Source organism: Parasteatoda tepidariorum, chromosome 5 (genome assembly GCF_982258835.1).
Source record: "Parasteatoda tepidariorum strain Cologne lab strain chromosome 5, Ptep-v5.0, whole genome shotgun sequence".
Taxonomy (NCBI): domain Eukaryota; kingdom Metazoa; phylum Arthropoda; class Arachnida; order Araneae; family Theridiidae; genus Parasteatoda; species Parasteatoda tepidariorum.
Window position 1 is genome coordinate 21,731,822 of NC_141759.1, and position 21,126 is coordinate 21,752,947.

General features: G+C 28.3%; 1 protein-coding gene across 2 annotated transcripts in view; it reads right to left on the reverse strand.

Annotated features, from left to right (window-relative positions):
* Nucleotides 1-9,018: 9,018 nt before the first annotated feature.
* iPLA2-VIA (calcium-independent phospholipase A2 VIA) overlaps nucleotides 9,019-21,126 on the reverse strand; it is a 34,458-nt gene continuing 22,350 nt past the window's right edge. For both annotated transcript variants that reach the window (XM_071185984.2, XM_071185985.2), the window contains exons 10-14: nucleotides 19,301-19,451; nucleotides 18,387-18,523; nucleotides 16,298-16,452; nucleotides 13,071-13,238; nucleotides 9,019-9,900 (exon numbers count right to left, since the gene is read on the reverse strand). In XM_071185984.2, the coding sequence (XP_071042085.1) occupies nucleotides 9,685-9,900; nucleotides 13,071-13,238; nucleotides 16,298-16,452; nucleotides 18,387-18,523; nucleotides 19,301-19,451 (827 nt within the window). In that variant the 3' untranslated portion in view covers nucleotides 9,019-9,684. The remainder of the gene's footprint in view (nucleotides 9,901-13,070; nucleotides 13,239-16,297; nucleotides 16,453-18,386; nucleotides 18,524-19,300; nucleotides 19,452-21,126) is intronic.

Consider the following 21,126-nt stretch of genomic DNA (forward strand, 5'->3'; position numbering starts at 1 on the left):
TAACGGAAATGCATGTTAGTTCCCTCAAAATAACCTTCACAAAATCAAATTTCTCCCAATACCAGGAGATCCCTTGTCTTCTGGATTCGGTTCAAAATTACAAGACTACGGAGTTGAACATTGGTAGCTATAAACTTAAAAACTGGGTCTGTTGTTCAACGACAGTTATAAAATAAAATAAAATTAGTTTAATAAGTCCCTATATCCAAAATATTAACTGATAAATTGCATTAAGAAATGATTAAAATAGAATTGTAAATCGTGTAATGGTCATTAAATTCATACAGTTATTAATACTTGTCGATTTATCATTTTTGAAAGAAAAAAATGCAATAAATTTTAACAACTTTTTACTGAATTTGCATATCAGATATTGAAAAAAATCAATATATAAAAGACTTTGTTTTATAAACACTTAATAAGATGAATGAAATTTTTGCATCGTTTTATCATTAATAATCTTAAGTCAGTGTTTATGTCCAACAGTTAAATTCAAAGTCATAGAGTTGTATTTAGTCTAGTTACAAATTAATTTTTGGTGTAATTTATGCTTGCAGCTGAGAATGAATAAAATAAATAGAAATAGGGTTTTCCTTGAAATAAAAATTATAACGAATTGCTGTAAATGTTGAGAATCGTTATAAGGAAAATATATTTCTTTACTAACAAATCTGATAATTTATTTTCATTCGAAAAGCGTGAGGGGAAATAATGAAAGTTTCATAAATCTATGATCAGTTCATAATTTATTCTATATATTGTTATTAGAAAAATTATATTTATTAAAAAAAATTATCCATTTCTATTTCTAAATGTGAAATAAATAATGGATTATTGATAGGACCTAACCAAGTCTAACTATAATTACAATTGAAGGATTCAAAGGTTACGAATTGAAACAAATGTCCTTTCTCTCAGAAACCCTTTAACTCTTCCGCGAAACATCATTTGAAAACACTTGATTGATTTAGACTACTAGCTTTGACTTAGTTACTACAAAAGCAACTTACTTTGCAAAATACAAACTTTATACACTACACATGAAAGCAAGGTACATAATTAATAATTAGGGTATTTTAACATTTCGCTGGTGCAAATCACTTCAGTAATTTTATTTATTTATTTTTAAAAATATACCATAACCTTATATATATATATCGGGTTGTTCGATAATTAATGTCGTTTTTTTCTCATAGATCACTTAAATTGCATATTTAATGTAGTAGTGATTGCGTGGCTTATATTATTGTATACTATTTTAAAGATTAGACTTTAGACTTTCATTAGTCAAAACTAGAGCGTCATTAGCAAACAACAAGTTGGTTAAAAAAGGACACTCAAAGAGAGCATTATCGTCATACTTTGTTTTACTTCCGAAAGGGCAAAAATGCGGTGCAAGCTCCGAAGAAATTGTGTGAAGTTTATGGTGAGGACTGCCTTACTTAACGCCAGTGTCACCGTTGGTTTGCTCGCTTTCGTGCTGGAAATTTTAATGTGCAAGATCAGGGGTCTGTCCAGGTCGAATTTACTACCGTTTAGCGGTACCTTCACAAATTCAACTTTAGGAAAAACGGTAGTTTCACAAATTCAATTTTAGGAAAAACGGTAGTTTCACAAAATACTTTTTCCTAAAATTTTATTTTTGTATCCCGTAAGAAACGTTAAATCCATATTTTTGTGTTGATTTTTTAATATAATTTTTAATTTTTCACAAATTATATCTAAATTTTCACAAAATAGGTACCTCTCAAAAAAACCTAGACAGACCCCTGAAGATGCACCACATACTGGTCGTCCAACCACTACTGATGACGACAAAATAAAGGCGTTAATCGAAGCTAACCGGCGTATGACAACTCGAGAGATAACAGAGAAGCTCGACATATCGAATTCAACCGTTTACTTGCATTTACAACAGCTTGGTTGCGTAAACAAACTGGATGTTTGGGTTCCTCACGAATAAATGGAAATCCACCTCACCATATCTTTGCTGAATCGTAACAAAAACGACCCATTTCTGAAAAGAATCATAACGGGTGATGAAAAATGGATTGTTTACGTTAATGTAGTCCGAAAACGATCATGGACCAAGCAAGATGAACCCCCACAATCGACATCCAAGACCAATGTACACCAAAAGAAGATTATGCTTTCTGTGTGGTGAGATTGCAAGGGTATAGTCTACTTTGAGCTGCTTCCAAGGAATCAAACTATTGATTTAAATATCTACTGTCGTCAACTATCGTAATTGAACGAAGAAATCAAGAAAAAACGCCCTGAACTGGCCAATCGCAAAAGAGTTAAGTTTCATCATGATAACGCCAGCCCAACACATCTTTGATAACCCGTCAAAAATTAATGGAGCTGAATTGGGAACTGATGCCACATCCACCCTATAGCCCTGACTTAGCACCTTCGGAATACCATTTGTTTCAATCCCTTCAAAACCATTTGAATGGCACAACTATCAAGGCTATTAAAAATGAGTTGGACCAGTTCTTCGCTTCTAAAAACCAAAGCTTCTTCGAACGTGGAGTTTTTCAACTTACCGAAAGGTGGCAAAAGGTCATCCAACAGAATGGTCAATATATCATTGATTAATGTTTGTTGTTAATATAAAAAAATTCACTTTGAAAAACATGAAAAAAACGACATGATTTATCGAACAACCCAATAATATATATATATATATATATATATATATATACACATATATATATATAGAGAGAGAGAGTGAAAACATGGAATAAATTACAGAATAATGAAAGAAGAGAAAAAGAAAAATGATAATAATAAAAAAAATAATCCAGAAAAAAAAAATTCGAAAAAAAAAGGAAAAAAATTTATAAAAATCCAGAAAATAAAAGATACCATCTATTCATCAGCTCACACAATTATATCCGCAATATATATATTAAAGAGAAAAAACATTTGAATTTACATTGGCAACTTTGCACTGGAGAAATTGAAAAGTACCAAAATTAGTGATAAAAAAATCAATAGAAGTCTGTAATTATCAATAAAACTTTTATTGTATCAATAATAAACTGTCTGTACATGAATAAATATGGATAACTTTTTTAAACAGTTAATATCCTTATGTCTCAATACTTATTTTTCTGTTTTATAGACAATGGTAGCATACATAGGACTGTACTAAAGGTTATTAACAATAAGGAAGTAAATACAGGTAAGGGAAACTCATACTACAATAACAACATAAATATCACAATTTCATAAATTATTTAAATATAGATGTAGTAGTTGAATGGAGCGTCAATACACCTCTGAAGAGAATAACTTGATTGTAAATAATGTGCCTTCTTACTTTTAAGTGTATAGTTTGTCTAGGTAAAGAACTCCTCTAAGCATTCGTCTGGTGCAGTGACGGTGACTATGGTTAAGAGGTTTAACTATTTTAAGTAGGGGTGTTGGGTTATTATTTAAGACAGGTTTTGCATTGGGTCAGAGAGAAAAAGGGAATCCCCTCTTTAAAATGCGCTATTTCTTGTTTCCGTAGCAGCAGACGGCCTTAGACTTTGTGGAGAGGGGATTTCTTTCTATAGACGAACTATACCTTGTCGTACACTTTATATAATCACTTGCATATTAATTGTATGTATAAAGTTAATGTGCAAAGATATTCGTGTCCATCAGTTAGTCAGTGTAAAAAACAAATTTAAACGTTAATACATAAGATACATTTGTGATAACTACTATTATTGTTCTTTTAAAGTCTTTAATTGAATAGAAAATGTAAGACAAAAATGTAATTCTGTTAGCAGAACTTTTAATATATATTAAGAGCTTGAGGCAATATGTTTGTAAGCTATTCTTTTTTCCAAAGGTGAACTTTTACAAGAAACTAATTCTTAGTAGTATTTTCAAATATGTACTTGACAAGTTTGTGGAATTTTCACTTAATAACACAAAACACAAGAATCTCTTGATTATCTCTGTGAAAATCGAGGTACGTTTCATGAAAAAAACACTCCTGAACAATTTGAAAATGAGGCTTATTATATTGCTCAAAGCCTTTCATATACATAGTAAATTAACAAAATAAATAAAAAATAACCATATAATATCCTTATGACACTGGAAAATAAATACAAAGAAAGATTCATGCTCTGATTACAAATTATTCTTTTTATGCAAATGCTGAAAAATTTTTAATTAGGAGCCAGTAGACAATAATTTGGTTTAGTGTGAAAAAGACTAAACTTTCACAATTATTTAGGCAGTACACCTGACCATCTAGCTTCAAGACTTCTATTAAATAGTCATACAATTTTAATATCACATTTGATTAAAGTTACTAAGAATAAAGTTGTTTATTATTAAAGATTGTATGGTTATTTATATTTATCATGAATAACTGCTTCATTTGTTTTTAAATTTATTTTCTGCAAATTTTCTAGCATCATTATTTATCAAAACAGTTCAAGTGCCTGCATGACTATCAGACTATAATTATGTTCAATCAACATATCAACAGTTATAAATGTTTTTTCAAATCTGTTTAATTATTTATGCCCTTAATCTATATATTTTTGAAACTTTAGTCAAGGTCATCGTGTAAAAAATGATACTTTTTAAAAAAAGTATTCAAAACATATTTTGTGAGTATATTTAACAAAGCAAAATTTTGTGGGTGAGTTCCTTTTTGTGTAAAGGATAAGTGTGTAATATAACACATCAAAAATCTTAGCAGGGACGAGCAAAACAAGATGTGACATGTTCCATGGCATGCATAACTCTTGAGCGTGAAAAAACAAACAAACAAGTAAATAATTAAAACCAAACCTTAATTATACATATATAGAAAAAGTTTCTTTTCCTTTGTTTTTAACAGCTGAAGGAGAAAATTTGAATGATTCAGAATATTAAAACGCATTGTTGCTTTTACTTGATGTAGATGTTTGATCAGTCTAATTTAAAAACCCCCATTGTTCAAATTTAACTCTTCTTATTTTGTCTATCAATAAATAAAATATAATAATAGATGGATAAAGAGGTTGAAAACTCACGAGGCTTTAAAGTTTAAACGGATAAAGAGGCTTTAAACCAAGACCCCTCTTTTTCTTTCTTTTAGTAAAAGGGACTTATAAACATGGAAGTCCTGGACAGTAAGGATCCATAATTTTCTAACTCTAGGGGAATCACTACAAAACACAAATTTTATAAAAATCCTTCTAAAATAAATTATTTTTTTTATAATTAAATTGCATTTTCACTCAACCAATTAGCATAAAGCCTCCAAAATAAAAGATTTTATAAATAAAATTCAAACTTGAAATAATAAATAAATTCTTACATTTAATTTAAAATTTCATTCCGCAAGAACAATAATAATAATATTACTAAATTAAAAAAAAAAAAAAAAGAAACATGACAGTGCTTTCTCTTTGAAAATAAAAATAAGATTTTTGGCAACTTACTGAAAAAAAAAAGAGAATAAAAAACAAAACCCTTCCCTGATTGAATGTAACGTTTGTCTGATAAACTCTTTGAGATTATCTCTTTGACTAGAGTTAATAATTGACTAGAATAAATATTTTAAAAAAAGCACATTATAAATTAACATTTAAAAAAAGGAAAAAGCCTAAAAAAGGTGGGACTCAAAGAATAAAATAAAACGCTCACCAAGTCTAATTACAGTATAATAAACTATGTATGTTAATGTAGTTCATATGAGCGTTTTTACTTATTGCAAATTAATTTACATAAAAATAAAATTAATACAATAGCCTAGCTCTCTTACTTGCCAGGTTATTAGAAACTCACATTTTTTTTCACATAATGTACAATTTAGCTCTAAAAATTTTGGAATTAATAACTTTTGTGAGATTCCTTAGTGCCTGAATCAGTTAATGTTAATAAATTCAGTTGGTATAGGTATTTGTGTAAAATTTTGAATACAACAAAAGAGAACTTAATACTAAATATAAGGTTGTTACTTTATCATTGTTGACAAAAAATCATCAAGAAGCAAAGATAGATGCCAAAAATAAAAAAAACTATTTTCATACTTAATTGCAACTTTTCCAATATTGGTGAAAAATTGTATTGTTTGGCGGCCTATTTTTGGTTTTGCCGAAAATAGTTGAGGTTATTTTACACAAGAACCCTGATATGCTAGTGGAACATCTTAAAATGGAATGGATATACTAACGATACATAATCTTAGAAAGTTAGACCTCAAATATATTTAAATTTTTAAACAAAAATAATAATTCTTTTTAATCTAAAGTAAATGAATATTCAGGATGCCTACTAAAGTCATATTCATCCCTTTAACTTTGAAAAAGCTGCAACAACACTAATAAAAGTACAGGGTACCAAAAAAAATAATAAACCAACCTGAATAACTTTTGATCTAATGATTGGATCTTCATGTTTTAGGACTCAATCTTAATGGCTCGAAGAGGTGATCTCAAATATGCTGATTAATAAGTGCAGATGATATTTTAAGTAACAAAATCAGAGACAAAAAAGCACTTTCTATGAATGAACATACCTTTTCTTTCGACCGATTCGGATTTCACATCCCCAAAATATAGGGGTTAGTCGCAATTTTGTAACTTAAAATATTGTCTGCACTTATTAATTAACATATTTGAGATCATCCCCTCCAGCTATTAAGCCCTAGAATGTGAAGATCATTAGATCAAAAGTTATTCAGGGTGGTAAGTTTTTCTTTCTTGCGCACTGCACATTAGTTTTACAAGAACAAAATAAAATAAAAAGACTAATTAAAGATGTATCTCATAATTTCATTCAAACATAAAACTAGACAGATGGGAAACTTCAAATGTAAAATTAACATACAATGTAAATATCAGTTTACTAAAAGAGAGAGAGAGGTCAATGTCAAACAGGATGTAGTTGTATATTACAATACAAATCAATTAATTGGACTGCTAATAACATTCATAAATATAGAGAGGCAGCATGAATTATTGTAAGAAATATTATATGAGTGTCTTAATAGCAATGAGACAAATCTTTGCAGCTTGGAAAGACAAAATTCTTAAATCCTAGAACCAATGATTTGGACTTGAATCCAGGATCTTCGGTATAAGAGTTTGTATTAAACTGCTGATTCGCTTTGATCGGAAGAAACATTAATAATTGTAGATTGAGCCTGGGTTACCATAACTTTATTATTGGAGTAAATATAGATTTTTCTAGTTTATTTCCTATGCAAATGCTCTTTTTACTCTACCAAGTTTGGCAAGTTAGTAAGCCTTTTTAAAAAATTGCATGAAGTAACTAATAATACTTAAGAAACAAGAATAATAATTTTCCGGTTTATAATTTTAAAGTTTTTTCTCTCAATATATTCAAGTACTAAAATAATCAAGTTAAACTAAGTCAATTTTTATATTCAGGGTATCTGCTACATCTTAGATTTTCAAATTCATGATTTTCCACGACTAATTCCAAGAATTTTTCATGACTTAACGAAGTTGCTATTTTCTCCAACAAAAACGCAACAATAAATTAAAAAAAGCATTATAATAACATTATTCGAAATAGGCATAACAAAAACTATTATACTCTTCATCTTCATATTTATAGATTTTAAACTTAAAAAACAGAGTAAGGAAAGAGTTGAAACAATAAAATACCTGAAAAAAATACAAAAGCAAAAAATTTTTTTTTCTGCAGAATTATATACTTTTCTTGTTCATCAGAAAGGAAAGAAATACTCCTGATTTTTCTGTTCATTTCGGAATAAAAAAAATTCGCCAATAACTGATTTGCTTCAACTAGAATTTTAAATTGATAAAATTTAAAAAAAAAAAATAATAAAAATTCTTAAATCACAGAAGAGAGTTTAAAGGATAATTCGCTCTAGAAATGATATTTTATCTTTCATTTTTAGAAAGAACACCATAATTTTTAAAGAGCATGATAAAATCATTTTATATTCAAATAAAATATGACTGAGGGGTGATTTTGTTAGAAATTCAGATATTTGGAACAGGATGAAATTGGGGGGGAGATTCCATTTTAAAAATTAGATTTTTCAGAGACCTAAATCCATGACTTTCCATGATTTTATTTAAAAAATAGTAAAAATCATGACATTTCATGACAAATTGTGTTCAATACCGAAATTCATGACTTTCCAGGTGCGCGGATACCCTGTATACTCTCAAATTGAAATAAAACTCTTTCTGTATATTAATAAGCTATTCGACTTTAAATACACAAAAAAAGAACAATTTGGTGAAAGAGTTGAAACTAAAGGCCTAAAACAATATTACAAATGCAGTAATTACATTTCAACCAGTAAAATTAAAATTTTATCAAACAAAAACAGCAATAACAAACTAATAAATACCTGCTGCAAAATGTTCTTAAAGCATCATAGAAAAAATAATGACATAATATATGAATTGCAGAATGATACAAAATACAGATTACAGAAAGTCAGATAATTATTTTTAAAATCAGATTACTAAAATACAGCATATTCAGAACTTAGCTGCGAAAAAAATGATAGGTTATTAAATTGGTAATTAGTAAAATTTAGTATCACAAAAATAAGTAAATAAAATAAATAAAAATAATAATTATTTCATAAAAATAGGAGGATAGATAAGTTTCATTTTTGACTTTGGCATCACATTTCTAGTCATTTTAAACATATTTTTAGCAAATACGTAGTTGGCTGCACTCTTATAAATTTGAAAATATGAAAAGTAGATTGCACATTGCAGAAGTAATTCACATGAATTGTCTTCAAAAAGAGAGAGAAAACAACAGTTGGTCAAAAAATAATATTTATAATAAATAAAATGATAAATAATTTTTTATAAGAAATTTCATTTTGAAATCAAAACAAAGAAAATTTATGCTTGAAAATAATAAAGAATTAAAAACAAGCGGCTACTTACAATAAAATAATGGAATTTTTATTGAAAAATTTTTTTCAAATGTTTTCTAATTATTCATAAAATAGAATGGAGTTTTCAAAATAGTTTAGTAATCAATCCTAATATATAAATGTGTTCCAATTCAAAATAATCAAAAATTGACTTTAGTAGATAAATATTGCCAATGCTATATGTGTATCACAGCAATTACACAGATAAAATCTCCAAACAAAATAAATTCAAAGAACACCTGTGACCCTTATAAACAGTTTTTTACCCGTTGTTCTACCTTCTCAAAATCAATTTTCCTCCTTATTATTCAACGAAAAAGTTATGTATTAAGGATACATTTCTATACAAACTTGCTGAAATGCAAAATGCTTGGTCAGTCCAATGGTAATTATCAAACTTTTTTTTTTATAGCTACAATAATTATGTAATTTAAAATGATTCTTCTGAAGAAAATGTAGTAATAAATATTTCATATACTTTACAAACGGTCAGCTACTCATTTGGAGTGAAAAAACATCTTTTATTCATCTATAAATTTAAAACATAATAATCTTAAGATTTCTTTTTACTACATATACATCAAAATACAATACAGTTTAAATAAAAAAAGAAGTATATATTACATTTTAAAAGAGTAACATTAATTAATTCTCACTATTATCATCAATTATCAACTTTTAACTTGCGTTTGGTAAAACGTAACCCTAAGTCCAAGCTTTAAAGTTTGAGTGAGCAAGTATGTAGTACCTGACAGTAATGAAAAATATACTATGTTTCTTTTAAATCATGGCACTAATAAATTTCGTAGTTGCACTAATTCTTGTTTCATACACCGCATGTAGGCTGTTGTCTCCCAAAGCATTTTCACTAGAGTCTTTGTATTTGTTTCATCAAGAGCGACATTTTCAGAGAGTTGAGGACATAAACGAATATAGGGAATATTTAGCATACCACAAACAGCTTGTGCGCGAGCAGTTACTCGTCCATCAGTTTGAGTTGCCTAAAAGTCAAGAAATTTTTATTAGCAATTAAAAGAGTTTGTTTTAAAATCAATTTAAAAAAAACAAACAACTTAAGTAAAAATGAAAAAGATGTATAGTTACTACTCCATCAGTTCAAGTTGCATAGGGTTTTGTCAAATTAGTTTTGTTTTTTAAATTTCTAGAGAACATCAAATTTCAGAAGCAATGAAAAAAAGTGCAAACAAAGGGAAAAAAGTCACACATCCATCAGTTAGAGTAGTTAAGAAGTTTAAAATTAGTTTTTTAATATCTATAAAATAACTTAAAACAAAAGATTTTTTTAAACAAAAAAAAATGAATAGTAATGAATTAGTCAGAAAATTGATTTCTTTATGCGAGCAGAATTATTATGTTTAGTAATAATTAAAAATATTAGGGTTTAAATGAAAAATATATATAGTCATTCTTACATCAGCTTGAATTGTTTACAAGCCAACAAATTAATTTCTTCAATATGATTTCTATAAAATAACTGACGTAAAAAAAATTTGTGTTTAAATAAAAAAGATAGTCACTCATCCATCTGCTTAAGTTTTGGTAATTTGCTAATCAAATATAAAACATGTGCTTATTCAAGCAGAACAATATTATAACTTATTGAATGTTCCAAGTTACAGAGGTGCTAATACTGTCATTTCTAATAGAAGAGCTTATTGTCTTGCTTATTCAAGCAAGACAATATTATAACTTATTGAATGTTCCAAGTTACAGAGGTGCTAATACTGTCATTTCTAATAGAAGAGCGATGTAAAAAAAGGTTGTGGTTTAAATAAAAATATTCATAGTCAATAAGTGAAGTTGTCAATAAGTGAAATTAAACACAGAGCAACGTAGAGAACACCAGATGGGTTATTTGCTAATCAACAAAACCAAGTGCTTATTCAAGCAAGATAATATCTATGACAAAAAATAAAAAAAAGAATAATGTTGCAGGAGTTCAATTGTGATAAACTAAAATTATTAAAACAAAATACACAGTGAAACTTCCAAGAAAGTCCGCCTCCATTTACGACAACTTTTGGGAGGCACAGAATTTTTTCCATGGACTTTGTTTCTAAGAAATCCATCAAAAGAGACCATTAAAGCCTGTCCCAGCGACAGAGCAAACGTCTGCACCAAATGTGGAAAAAGGTCAAATGAGAAAACACAAAAAAATATCAAAACAAAAATTTATAAAAACTAATAAGTAGATTAAAATGCATTTAAAATATTTGAGTGAGGCTCTTATTTAGAGAGCTCTTCTTGACGATACAACCTCATGTTGCAGTCAGAGTGCACTACTATCAATGATTTACTCTTTGAGTTGAAAGTCAATTTAGAAAAAAAAAAAAGTTACTTTAGAAAACGCAAGCATCTTAAACAAACAAACCTCTTTTCATCTTTTAAAGCTGACTAATTTTTATGATACAAAAACATAATTGTATATTAATTTGAAATAACTTCATCATTCATAATTGGTAAATCTGTTTTTATGCATAATTATATCAGTTGGGATCATTTTTATAGACACTAAATTCTATTCATAGATCCATCTTTTCATGGCATTTTTTTGACGGTTTAGAGAGGATTTTTTTGACTTGACGGTTTAGAGAGGAAAAGAAAAATATGTAAAAGAGAGGAAAAGATATTACAGAAGAGTAAGAAAAAAGATTTATAAGTGGAAAATGTTGAAGATATTGAATTCCAGAGGATAATAAATGAAAGCAGAGCTTTCTGAAAAAGAATTAATAGAAGTTGCATGGTCTTCTACTACATCTAAGTAAAAACAAACATCTAAGTAAAAACAAAGTAACAATTATTTAATTTTGACTGACAAACAGGCTGCTCTTGACGATTGGGGTGAAAATTACAATAAAATTTACAGTAAACAAGATCAATCTCGAATTGTTTTTGAAAACCAAAATAAGGAAGAAGCACTGCCACTTGCACTTGAAGAAATTGAGACTGCTCACAAAGAGGTTAAGAAACAACATCTGGGCACAATTGTATAACAACTAAGATATTCAGTACTTTTAAAGTTAATCTAAAATCTTATTACTGATATCTGAAATACTATCTCTTGTTATCTGCCCAATATATAAAAAAGGCAATACAATAGTTTGTGTGCATTATAGAGATATCAGTTTGTTAAGTACTACTCATAAACTTTTGTCTAATATTTTATTTTAAAATAATTACGCAACATATAAACCATCAAATTAGAAGTTAGCAATTTCTGCATGGGTAAATCTAATAAAAATCAAATCTCAGGTAAATTTTGGAAAAGTCCAAAGAATTTGGCATTAACACACATCATCTTTTCATTGACTTCAAAGAAGCTTTTGACAGTACTAATAAAAATTGCTTGTATCAAGCTCTGGTTGAGTTTCAAATGCTGCCTTAACTATTCTGACTTGTAGTTGCAAGCACGTTCGGTCGAATTTTTGGGATCTTAATCTGAAGAAATCAAAGTCAATAATGGAATAAGGCAGAGGGATTCCTTAATCAGTCTTCTTTTTAATGTTGCTTTAGAGAAAGTTATAAGAAATTCTGGAATTAACACCAGAGGCAGGTCTTTTCCCTGGACATTGCATCCTCAGGAGACACCTATACGTAGTGGGTATTGAATCTAATCCTCTTTGTAGAGGTTGTCATCTTGAACAGGAGACTTCACGATATATACTTTGCGGTTGTGAGGTCTATTGTGCTCAAAGATTTGAGCAATTAGGGCAACACACTGCATTAAGGCCTGGGAACTGCAAGCTGTTCCTGTTATGTGTTTGCTGAATTTCATTTCAGGCATAAGGCTTTCTTGTTAATCATGATTTAGGGTTTGGGTACAATAGACCTCTGGTCGATGTGCCCTGCTCTTTGGAGCTGCCCAACAACTAAGTCTAACATTAGAGGCAGCAATATATTTTCAAAATCAATACAAATTTCCCCCTATACTGGACCCACTTGAATAACTGACGGGTAACTGAACATTACATCTGTCTGGGCTGAAAGTTTTATCTGTTGGTGAGAAGTGTGTGTTTCAAGGGAAAGGTTATTATTCAGGTACTAATTAAAATCATTGGACTGGAATAAAAATTGTACGGTGTTCTCAACACTTGCTCAGTAAAAAAACAATTTTTGTTAACAAAAAAAAAAAAAAAAAAAAGACAGTCACCTGATCTACTAGAAGCTGCCCTAAGTTTGTTACACCTAGAGCCATTCTGCAGGCACCCCACAAGGTATCGGGACGGAAGACATCAATGGTGTTCACAGGCACAAGTGGGGGTCTTCCAGTCCCCAAAGAAACAACCACCTTAATCTTGCATACCTGGTCTTCCTGACCCTGAATTAAAAGAAATAAGTGAAGCAATATTATAATGACATAATGCGCAGCATAACTTTGGAACTAAAGAGAAATGGAAAGCTCAATTAAGATCGTGATAAAGTATCACAAATCAATAGTTAAACATTTTTCAAATATTTATTAATATCTAGCCATAGGAAGAGTTTTTACATCTAAAGTATAGTTATTATTGTAATTTAGGCATTTAAAGTGATAGTAAAATTTAAGCTTTTCTACTTCATTATTATACCTAAAACTTAATTAAAAATGAATTTATCTACCCTTAAAAAATTTAAATAAATGCATTATCAATGTTCATTAGTGTAATTGAGCTCCGATAAAATATAAAAATGCAATTGCCTATAATGAATTTTTCAATTTAAAATTTTATTACAACTTTCAAAAATCAATTTTGGGAAGTATAAATGCTTACAAGTACCTTAAAAACTGTCCAGATAAGAGTTGTAAAAGACAGCTATAGCTGAATTAGCAAGCTTTCAAATCACAGAGCTACCTGCTTTTTACGTTTTTTAAGAAAACTTCTTTAAGTAGTAACTAAGTTTATGACTTTATGTATCATTCTTTACTTTGTAAATTTATTTTAAAGTTATTGTTCACAGCATTACAAGAAAATGATTCTAAAGTTTATATGAATTGCTATTTTGTTGCAGACTCTTGTGGCAAAGCTTTTAAATGTTGGTAAAATTACTAAAAAATCTGATAGCTTTAGTTTTTAATTGTTTACCTATCTTTAAAATACTATACAAAAAGCATAGTAGTTGGCAGCTATGATTTCAATCTAATTTATTAAAACCATATCAAAAGCATGATAGCTGTCGATATATTTTTATCATTTATTTCAATAATGGTGCAAAAAGTTTGGACTGTAATGCTGGCAAATTCAGGAGAATAGTTTCTAAGTAATTAAATTTTTTAAGCTGTAACTTACTTCAGAAACTATTTGTAAGATTTTGTTCATATTTTAGACCTTGAGATTTAAAATAACATACTTTAAAGTAAAAGTTTTCATACTTTATAATTTAATTTTTTTTATCATTACTAACAATATTAATAAAAATAAATGTTTTCACAAACAATTTTCTCAGATAAACAAGCTAATCATTTTAACAGAAGATTAGTTGTAAGTTTGTCTTTCTTAGATTGCAGTTGAAACTTCCATATCACTTAATAGCAGTTGAAAGTTTTGCACCTTCATGTTTGTGCACACAAATGTACAAAACCTGAAGGAGACAAGATTACAACTTATCTCCCATTTAAATGATGGGGATGATATTTTCCACATTGTAGTTACCTCCTATCATAGTCTTAAAGAAAAAAGTAAAGTTATCCAAAAGAAATCGTTTTTGTGTCCATATTTGGAACTGTAAATATTGTCTGGAGAAGGAAAACAGCATATTTAAGGTCATACTCTTAAAAGGTTGGATCTCAGTATGTGCCAATGCGATCGAGCACAGCATCATTTTTTTTATTTTGCACACTGTATGTCATCTTTGTAAAGCAAAATTCTTGTGATTCATGTTTTAATCCTCGTACAAAAATTTCCCATTTAAATAAGGAAATACAGTAGAGAACCAATTACTCGGGACAACAACCCAGCTCGGAACCATCGCTATCCCGGATGTCTGAATTTCTCGTTTTTCTGGATCGACCAAAAAGTGTCGTTAATCGATGTTTTATCGAACCCGAATTACAAGGAAAATGTGTAACACATTTTAAAGTAAGAGAAAAAAGAAAAGCACCCCTAAATTTAAAAAGAAAAAAAAATGGTAGAAAAATAACATTTAAAGGAATAAAAAAAATCTGCAAGTTTAGACAAGAAAAACAAGTGGAAAAATACAAAATTCTCATATTTATTTTTTAAAAATAATTACAATTCCTAAATTACCTAATATGAACAAAAGCAATGATTAAATAATGCAATATATTTCATACCTAATTATACAGGGGGAAAACGATAAAATAAAAAGAAAACTTATTAATCTAAATAAAAACAACAAAAATTATCGAAGATAAATATTAAAACCTGGAACAAGGCAAGATTAATAAGATCAGCGGAATTAAAAAAATAAAAAAAAACCTAATGATAAAATTTATGAATAAAAATAATTGATTTATTGAGTGCAAAATTTATTGTCAGAAGAAAAAAAACAAACGTAGTGGAATCAGAAAAATAAAACTGCAATCTGCTTCATTAAATAATCGTATGTTTAAATTAATAAACAATTCTCCTTTTATTTATTTTTTCATAAAAACACGATTTTTAACAAAAGCAGATGTGATTCCACATCAAGGAAAACGATGCCGCACTTCCAAAGAATCAGAATTTATTCAAAAGAAAAATATTTTATTTTTATTAATCGATGTTAAATATATAAATATATTTTCCTCTTTCATCTTCTGTTCACTGATAAGCAGGTGCAATGCTTTTTCCCCATTCCCTCGTAAATCAAAGAGAAAACGAAATCAGCATGCCACTCCTTTGAGTTTAATTGATGGCCTAAGAGGGAAAACAAAACATTCATCCCTTCCCTGCCTCCTCTTGATCTGAAGATCTTCAAGGTCACGGAAGAAATGACGTTTCTCTGGGTAAATGGAGAAAAAATTCTCCCCTTCCTCCCATTTTCCTTTACTCAACTTCAAGGATGAGTCCAATTTCCGCTTTTTTTTCCATAATCGTTCTAGTTTAAAATGGCGGGAAAACTGAGCAAAATTTCCCCCGGTTATCTGGATACCGGATAAATGGTTCTCTACTGTACTATAGGATTAATATGAGCATCTCAGAAAACATTGACATTAATTCGATATTTAAAAAAAATATTTCTCGATTTGGTTTGATTTTTATGGAATGAATAATATTCTTCTTAAAAACTAAAGGATTTAACAGTGGAAAATTTTTTAAAAAAGCATTTCTAATGAAAAAGCTATTGTTTAAAATTTTGTTTTCTTTAATCAGATAAAATCGGAGGCAGTCCGTAAACAAATAAACTCAACTATTTACTCACAACCAAACAATTGTTAGTGAGTGATTAAATACTGACTGTGGCTGAGAGAGCTTGATTGCACTGGTGTATTTCTGTGAGTGCATCCAAAGTTGGATTGTTTGATATGAGACCACCATCAATGTAAGGCCCAGAAGGACGGAAATAGGTTGGTGCAGCACCAGTTGCCCTAGCAGCTCTCCATATCAATTGCTCTGAAATTTAAAATATTTACATCACTAAGATAATGCCTACTAAATTACATGGATAAATGATGATATAATAATTGAGCAACAAGGATATTTTGATAAATTATCAAAGTTCTGATAACTAGCAGATAAAAATAAGAGTCATTGAAAATTCAACTTATTGATGATAAAATACTTTTTTTAATTTTAAAGGTGAAAAATAAACACAACAAAATTGTTAAAAAGCATGCATTTTTGTTAAGGAAAGTGGCCGTTTTTAAACTTTTCATGGAACTTGAAAAATAAGAAAGAAAGTTATATTCTAAAGTAATAAGAATATAAATACATTGAAACAACTTCTAGGTAGCCTTTTTTGTTTCATATTATAAAACACTATTTGTCCGTAAAACTTAACATTCAGATCACTAAAAATCTTGTTTAGATTAAATAATTGTGTCCCTACAATACTACTCAGATGCTACACAATAAAGATACTACACAGGCACTGATACATGATACTACACAGTGAAAAAAAAAGAGAGAAAATATTTAATTTGTTTAAAAAAAAAAATTCCTTGAAAAATAATATATTGAATGAATAATGAAAATGATACACATTTAGGAAAAATTACATTAGTATTTTGCCTAAAATAGGATTAACTAAAGTTAAGAAGAAAGCATAATTCCCAGATAATCATTTTGGGAATTTTAGTTTATTTATATTGAATTTAAAATAATTTATTTTAGTGTATAAGTCAACAATGCAGATATTTTCAGAGTAAATATTATTTAATAAAATTGCATGATTTTGAAAATTAAAAATAATTAAATTATCAATAAATCGAAAAACAAATAACATTCAGAGAATTTTTTTAAAAAATAGTGTAAAAATAAATTAGCTAAAAGTTATGAAAATTAGATTCGTGTGGTATTCCATCTATATGAACAAAGGTATATTTTCCATTGTAAAAATAATTATTAAAAAGACAAATATTAATTAGAATTTCCCAATAATCAAAATAGCAACTAAGAATATTTTAATAATCATAGTAATAACTCAAAAGAACATCTTTCAGTTTAGAAAGGGAAATGCTATTGACGAGATCTATGAAATAAAAAGTTGCAACAAAATTAGTAATAAAACTTATAATTAATTCTCTTTATTGTGTGTATACATATATATATGTATACATATATATATATATATATATGTATACATATATATATGTATATATACTATTCCTTTTTGCTGTTTCATTTATTTTGCTTCAATAAGCATTAAAAAAGAGTGGTTGAACAGACAAGAGCAGTTATAGAAAAATAAACATTGGGGCGAAGAATAAACTTTCCAAAGAATAAATATTAATGAAGCTGAATATCAATAGTGATAGAACATCAGCAGACAATATTTATTTTGCTTTGAATTATAGATGTTTTCATTAAAAAATCTACTCAATTCTGTGCCTTGCTTTAGAGTTTATTTTTATTTTTTATTAAATTGGATTGACTTTTTTTTTTTTACATATATATTTCATCATACTAAACATTCTTTAGTTTTCTAGATGTCATTGAACCTATAATAAAAGATTAAATAAAAATGTCATAAATTATTGTCCATTTGTTACTTTTTTTATTTGTTTTTATTTCATTATTATTTTTTTTCCAAAAACACATGCTTTGGTTATCCTAAAGACCTATTAGGTGGAAAAAATATATTTTCCAGACTTGCCGAAGCCCAATGATTCCTGAAATGGGACTTTCCAATGTATCAGATTATTTGGGCAAATGTCTAAAAATTTCACTGCTGTGCACAGTGTCACCCCATTGAATAGTGTAAAGAAAAACAGGTTTCCAGCAAAGAAAAGAAACCAGGTCTATAACATCAAAAGGAGTTCTAGGTTAACAGTTAAATTCATTAAAAAAATTTTGTTTTAAACAAAAAAGGTTAACAATTTGAGTACCTTTTGGATTTTGAAGCACTTCATTAGTAAGAACATCTTTTTCAACATGATTTAATAATTCTAAGGGAGATTTGTAGTTACGAAAAATGTGTAAATCAGCTGGCTTTCTATCACCTCTTGTTGCAGTAACCATAACACTACAAGACAGTAAGAAAGTCAATTTAAAAATTGTTAACAAAGAAAAACAATAAATATAAGCTATTCTTCAAGCAACATATTTTATATCAAATGTTTAACAAGAAAGGTAACAATTAGAAATTTATGCAAAAAGCAAAATTATCCCCCTCTTAATTTTATTATAAACTATTAAATGCTCACAGTATTTAGATCTGAACTTAAGACCGAAATTCATTTTAAATCAATGTGACAGGATTGGTATACACTGTTCTATATGATTTAAAAACCTTTTTAAATAATTATATAGCATTTGTAAACTGATTTGGCATTATTTGCTGAATTACTATGAATGAATGACACAGTGACATAGGACTGTTAATTTTGCATAAATATGGAAGTAAATATACAGTTTCGAACAATTTTTACATAGCCAAATAAAATATAATCGCATTTTTGGAGTACAAAATAAATTACTATTAGTAAAGCTGATTACAAGATGTAGGTCTTTTATTATTTTATATATCTATTTTATTTAATTATCTATCATCTATTTTGCTTACATTACAATTGCGAAAATTAGTGAAGTTTAGTTATGTAAAAAAACATAAAAATATATATAAATATTTTTTAAGAGGCTGCCTAATTTAAAATGTAAACAAGCATAGATTAAAATATAAATAAGAAATAACATCAGAATAATTGTACGCACATCAAGTCTAAAATAAATATTTAAAATTTCTTTAAAAAATAAATTTATATCCGAAGAAAAGACAAACATCATTTAAGAAATATTTTACCGTGGCTTTTCTATATCACCCATCACTGTTGATTCACCTAATTCATTTTTCAAAAACGTTTCTAATAAATCTGCATCATAAGGTCTGACACCAACAAACACTTTGTCTTTAAGTCGAAAATACAGACATCTGCAGTCTTTCATGGATTTTCCTGTTGCAATAAAGCAAGAGAAAAGTATACTTCATTAAAAAAATAAGAGAAAACTATACGATCGGTGCTCAATATAACAATACTTTTTGTCCTAACGAAGGCCATTATAGCAGAAATGCACAAAAATAGTATAAATATTTACTTGTACCGTATTTTTCTGCGAAAGCGCCGCTTCGTCGCAAGCGGCGCACCTCGATAAAAACGAAATTTTTTTAAAAAAAGTTATAGTAAGCGCCGCAATGGTGCTAAGCCGCGCATATCAGCATCCATTTAGAAGAGACCTTTAAATTACCATTTAGAGTATCTGTATAATAAAAAATTACATTTTTTTATGCATTTCATAAAGTAAAGTTTTAATTTCTAAATTATAATAAAAAATTTCTTTTTCAGCAAAAAAAAAAGCAACAAAAAAAGTTTTCTCTTTCAGCAAAAAAAAAAGAGGAAACAACAAAACTATATAAAATAAAGTTGTTCTTACCAGTTGGCACCGCGCCAAAAAACAGAAGAACAGCAAATAAATATTTGTATGTTCAGTAGCTGAATTAAGGCTGAACTGATTACAGAAATCCGTAAAACAATGTAAGAAGAAAAATAAAATAAAAATTTATTAAAAGAAAGATTTTAAAATTTATTACCGTTAAGAATTTGAGGAAAAACTAATACATAATAACGAAACAGCTAATAATAACGAAATAACTAATAATAACAAGAATAAGAAATAACTAAGCAGGCCCCAAAAAAATTCTGAAGGAATGAGCGAAGGGGAGATAAGTTTCACTTTCACAATCTTTGAGGGTGGAATTTTAGTGAGTAGAATGATGCCCTCTCCTTCAACAGAAATAACCCAATGTGACTCAACTTAGAAAGAGAGAAGAAAATGTTTAAAAGAGAGGTGTACCCCACCTCCTCCACGTGTCATTTCTATTGGAGCTGCTTAGGAGGAATCAATCAGTTACATTTTAAAGGGGTTGGGGAAAAGAAAAGGGTATGGGACCCCTAATCCAGCATCTCAAAATTAGGCACTTAATCTGATCTAATCTTTTTCGTTTTTTTTTATTTTTAAGAAATTTATATTGATAAGACAAAAAAAAAATCAGCTATTTTCTTTTTATTTTGAATTTTATTCTGTTGAAGTAACTTACTTTATTTTATCTTTTAAAAATAAAAAAGAAGCTTGAAAAGAAAAAAAAAAATCTGTATCAAAGGAAACATCTGTTTCTAAAGCAGTTAAAAATAAAGTGAGAAGTAAAAACACCTGCATTTCCAATGAACAAAATAAAGAAATGGAAGTTGGAAAAAACTGATCAATCAATCTTGACAGCTCTGCTTGTGCTTTACTGATTTGCCCTCAAATTTCCCTCCTCTCTTTGACCATAAATTGGCCACACCCAGTTGACATTGAAATTACCATGTGGACAATAAAATGAATTTATTCCTTTTGCGGTTTTTTATTCGATTCATAAATTTTTTTTATTTTACCGCTTTTTATTTTTTTTTTGTTAATTGTTGCTTGCTTGTTTTTTTTTTATCGTTATTAGTATTTAGCTTGTTTTTTGTTATTATTCATTGTTAGTTTCTTAGCATTAGTTGTTTAAAAAAAATTTTTTTTGTAGTTCCCTGCTAGTTTTTTTTTTTTTTTTTTTTTTTGCGAGGTAAGCGTCTTTTGTTAAACAAA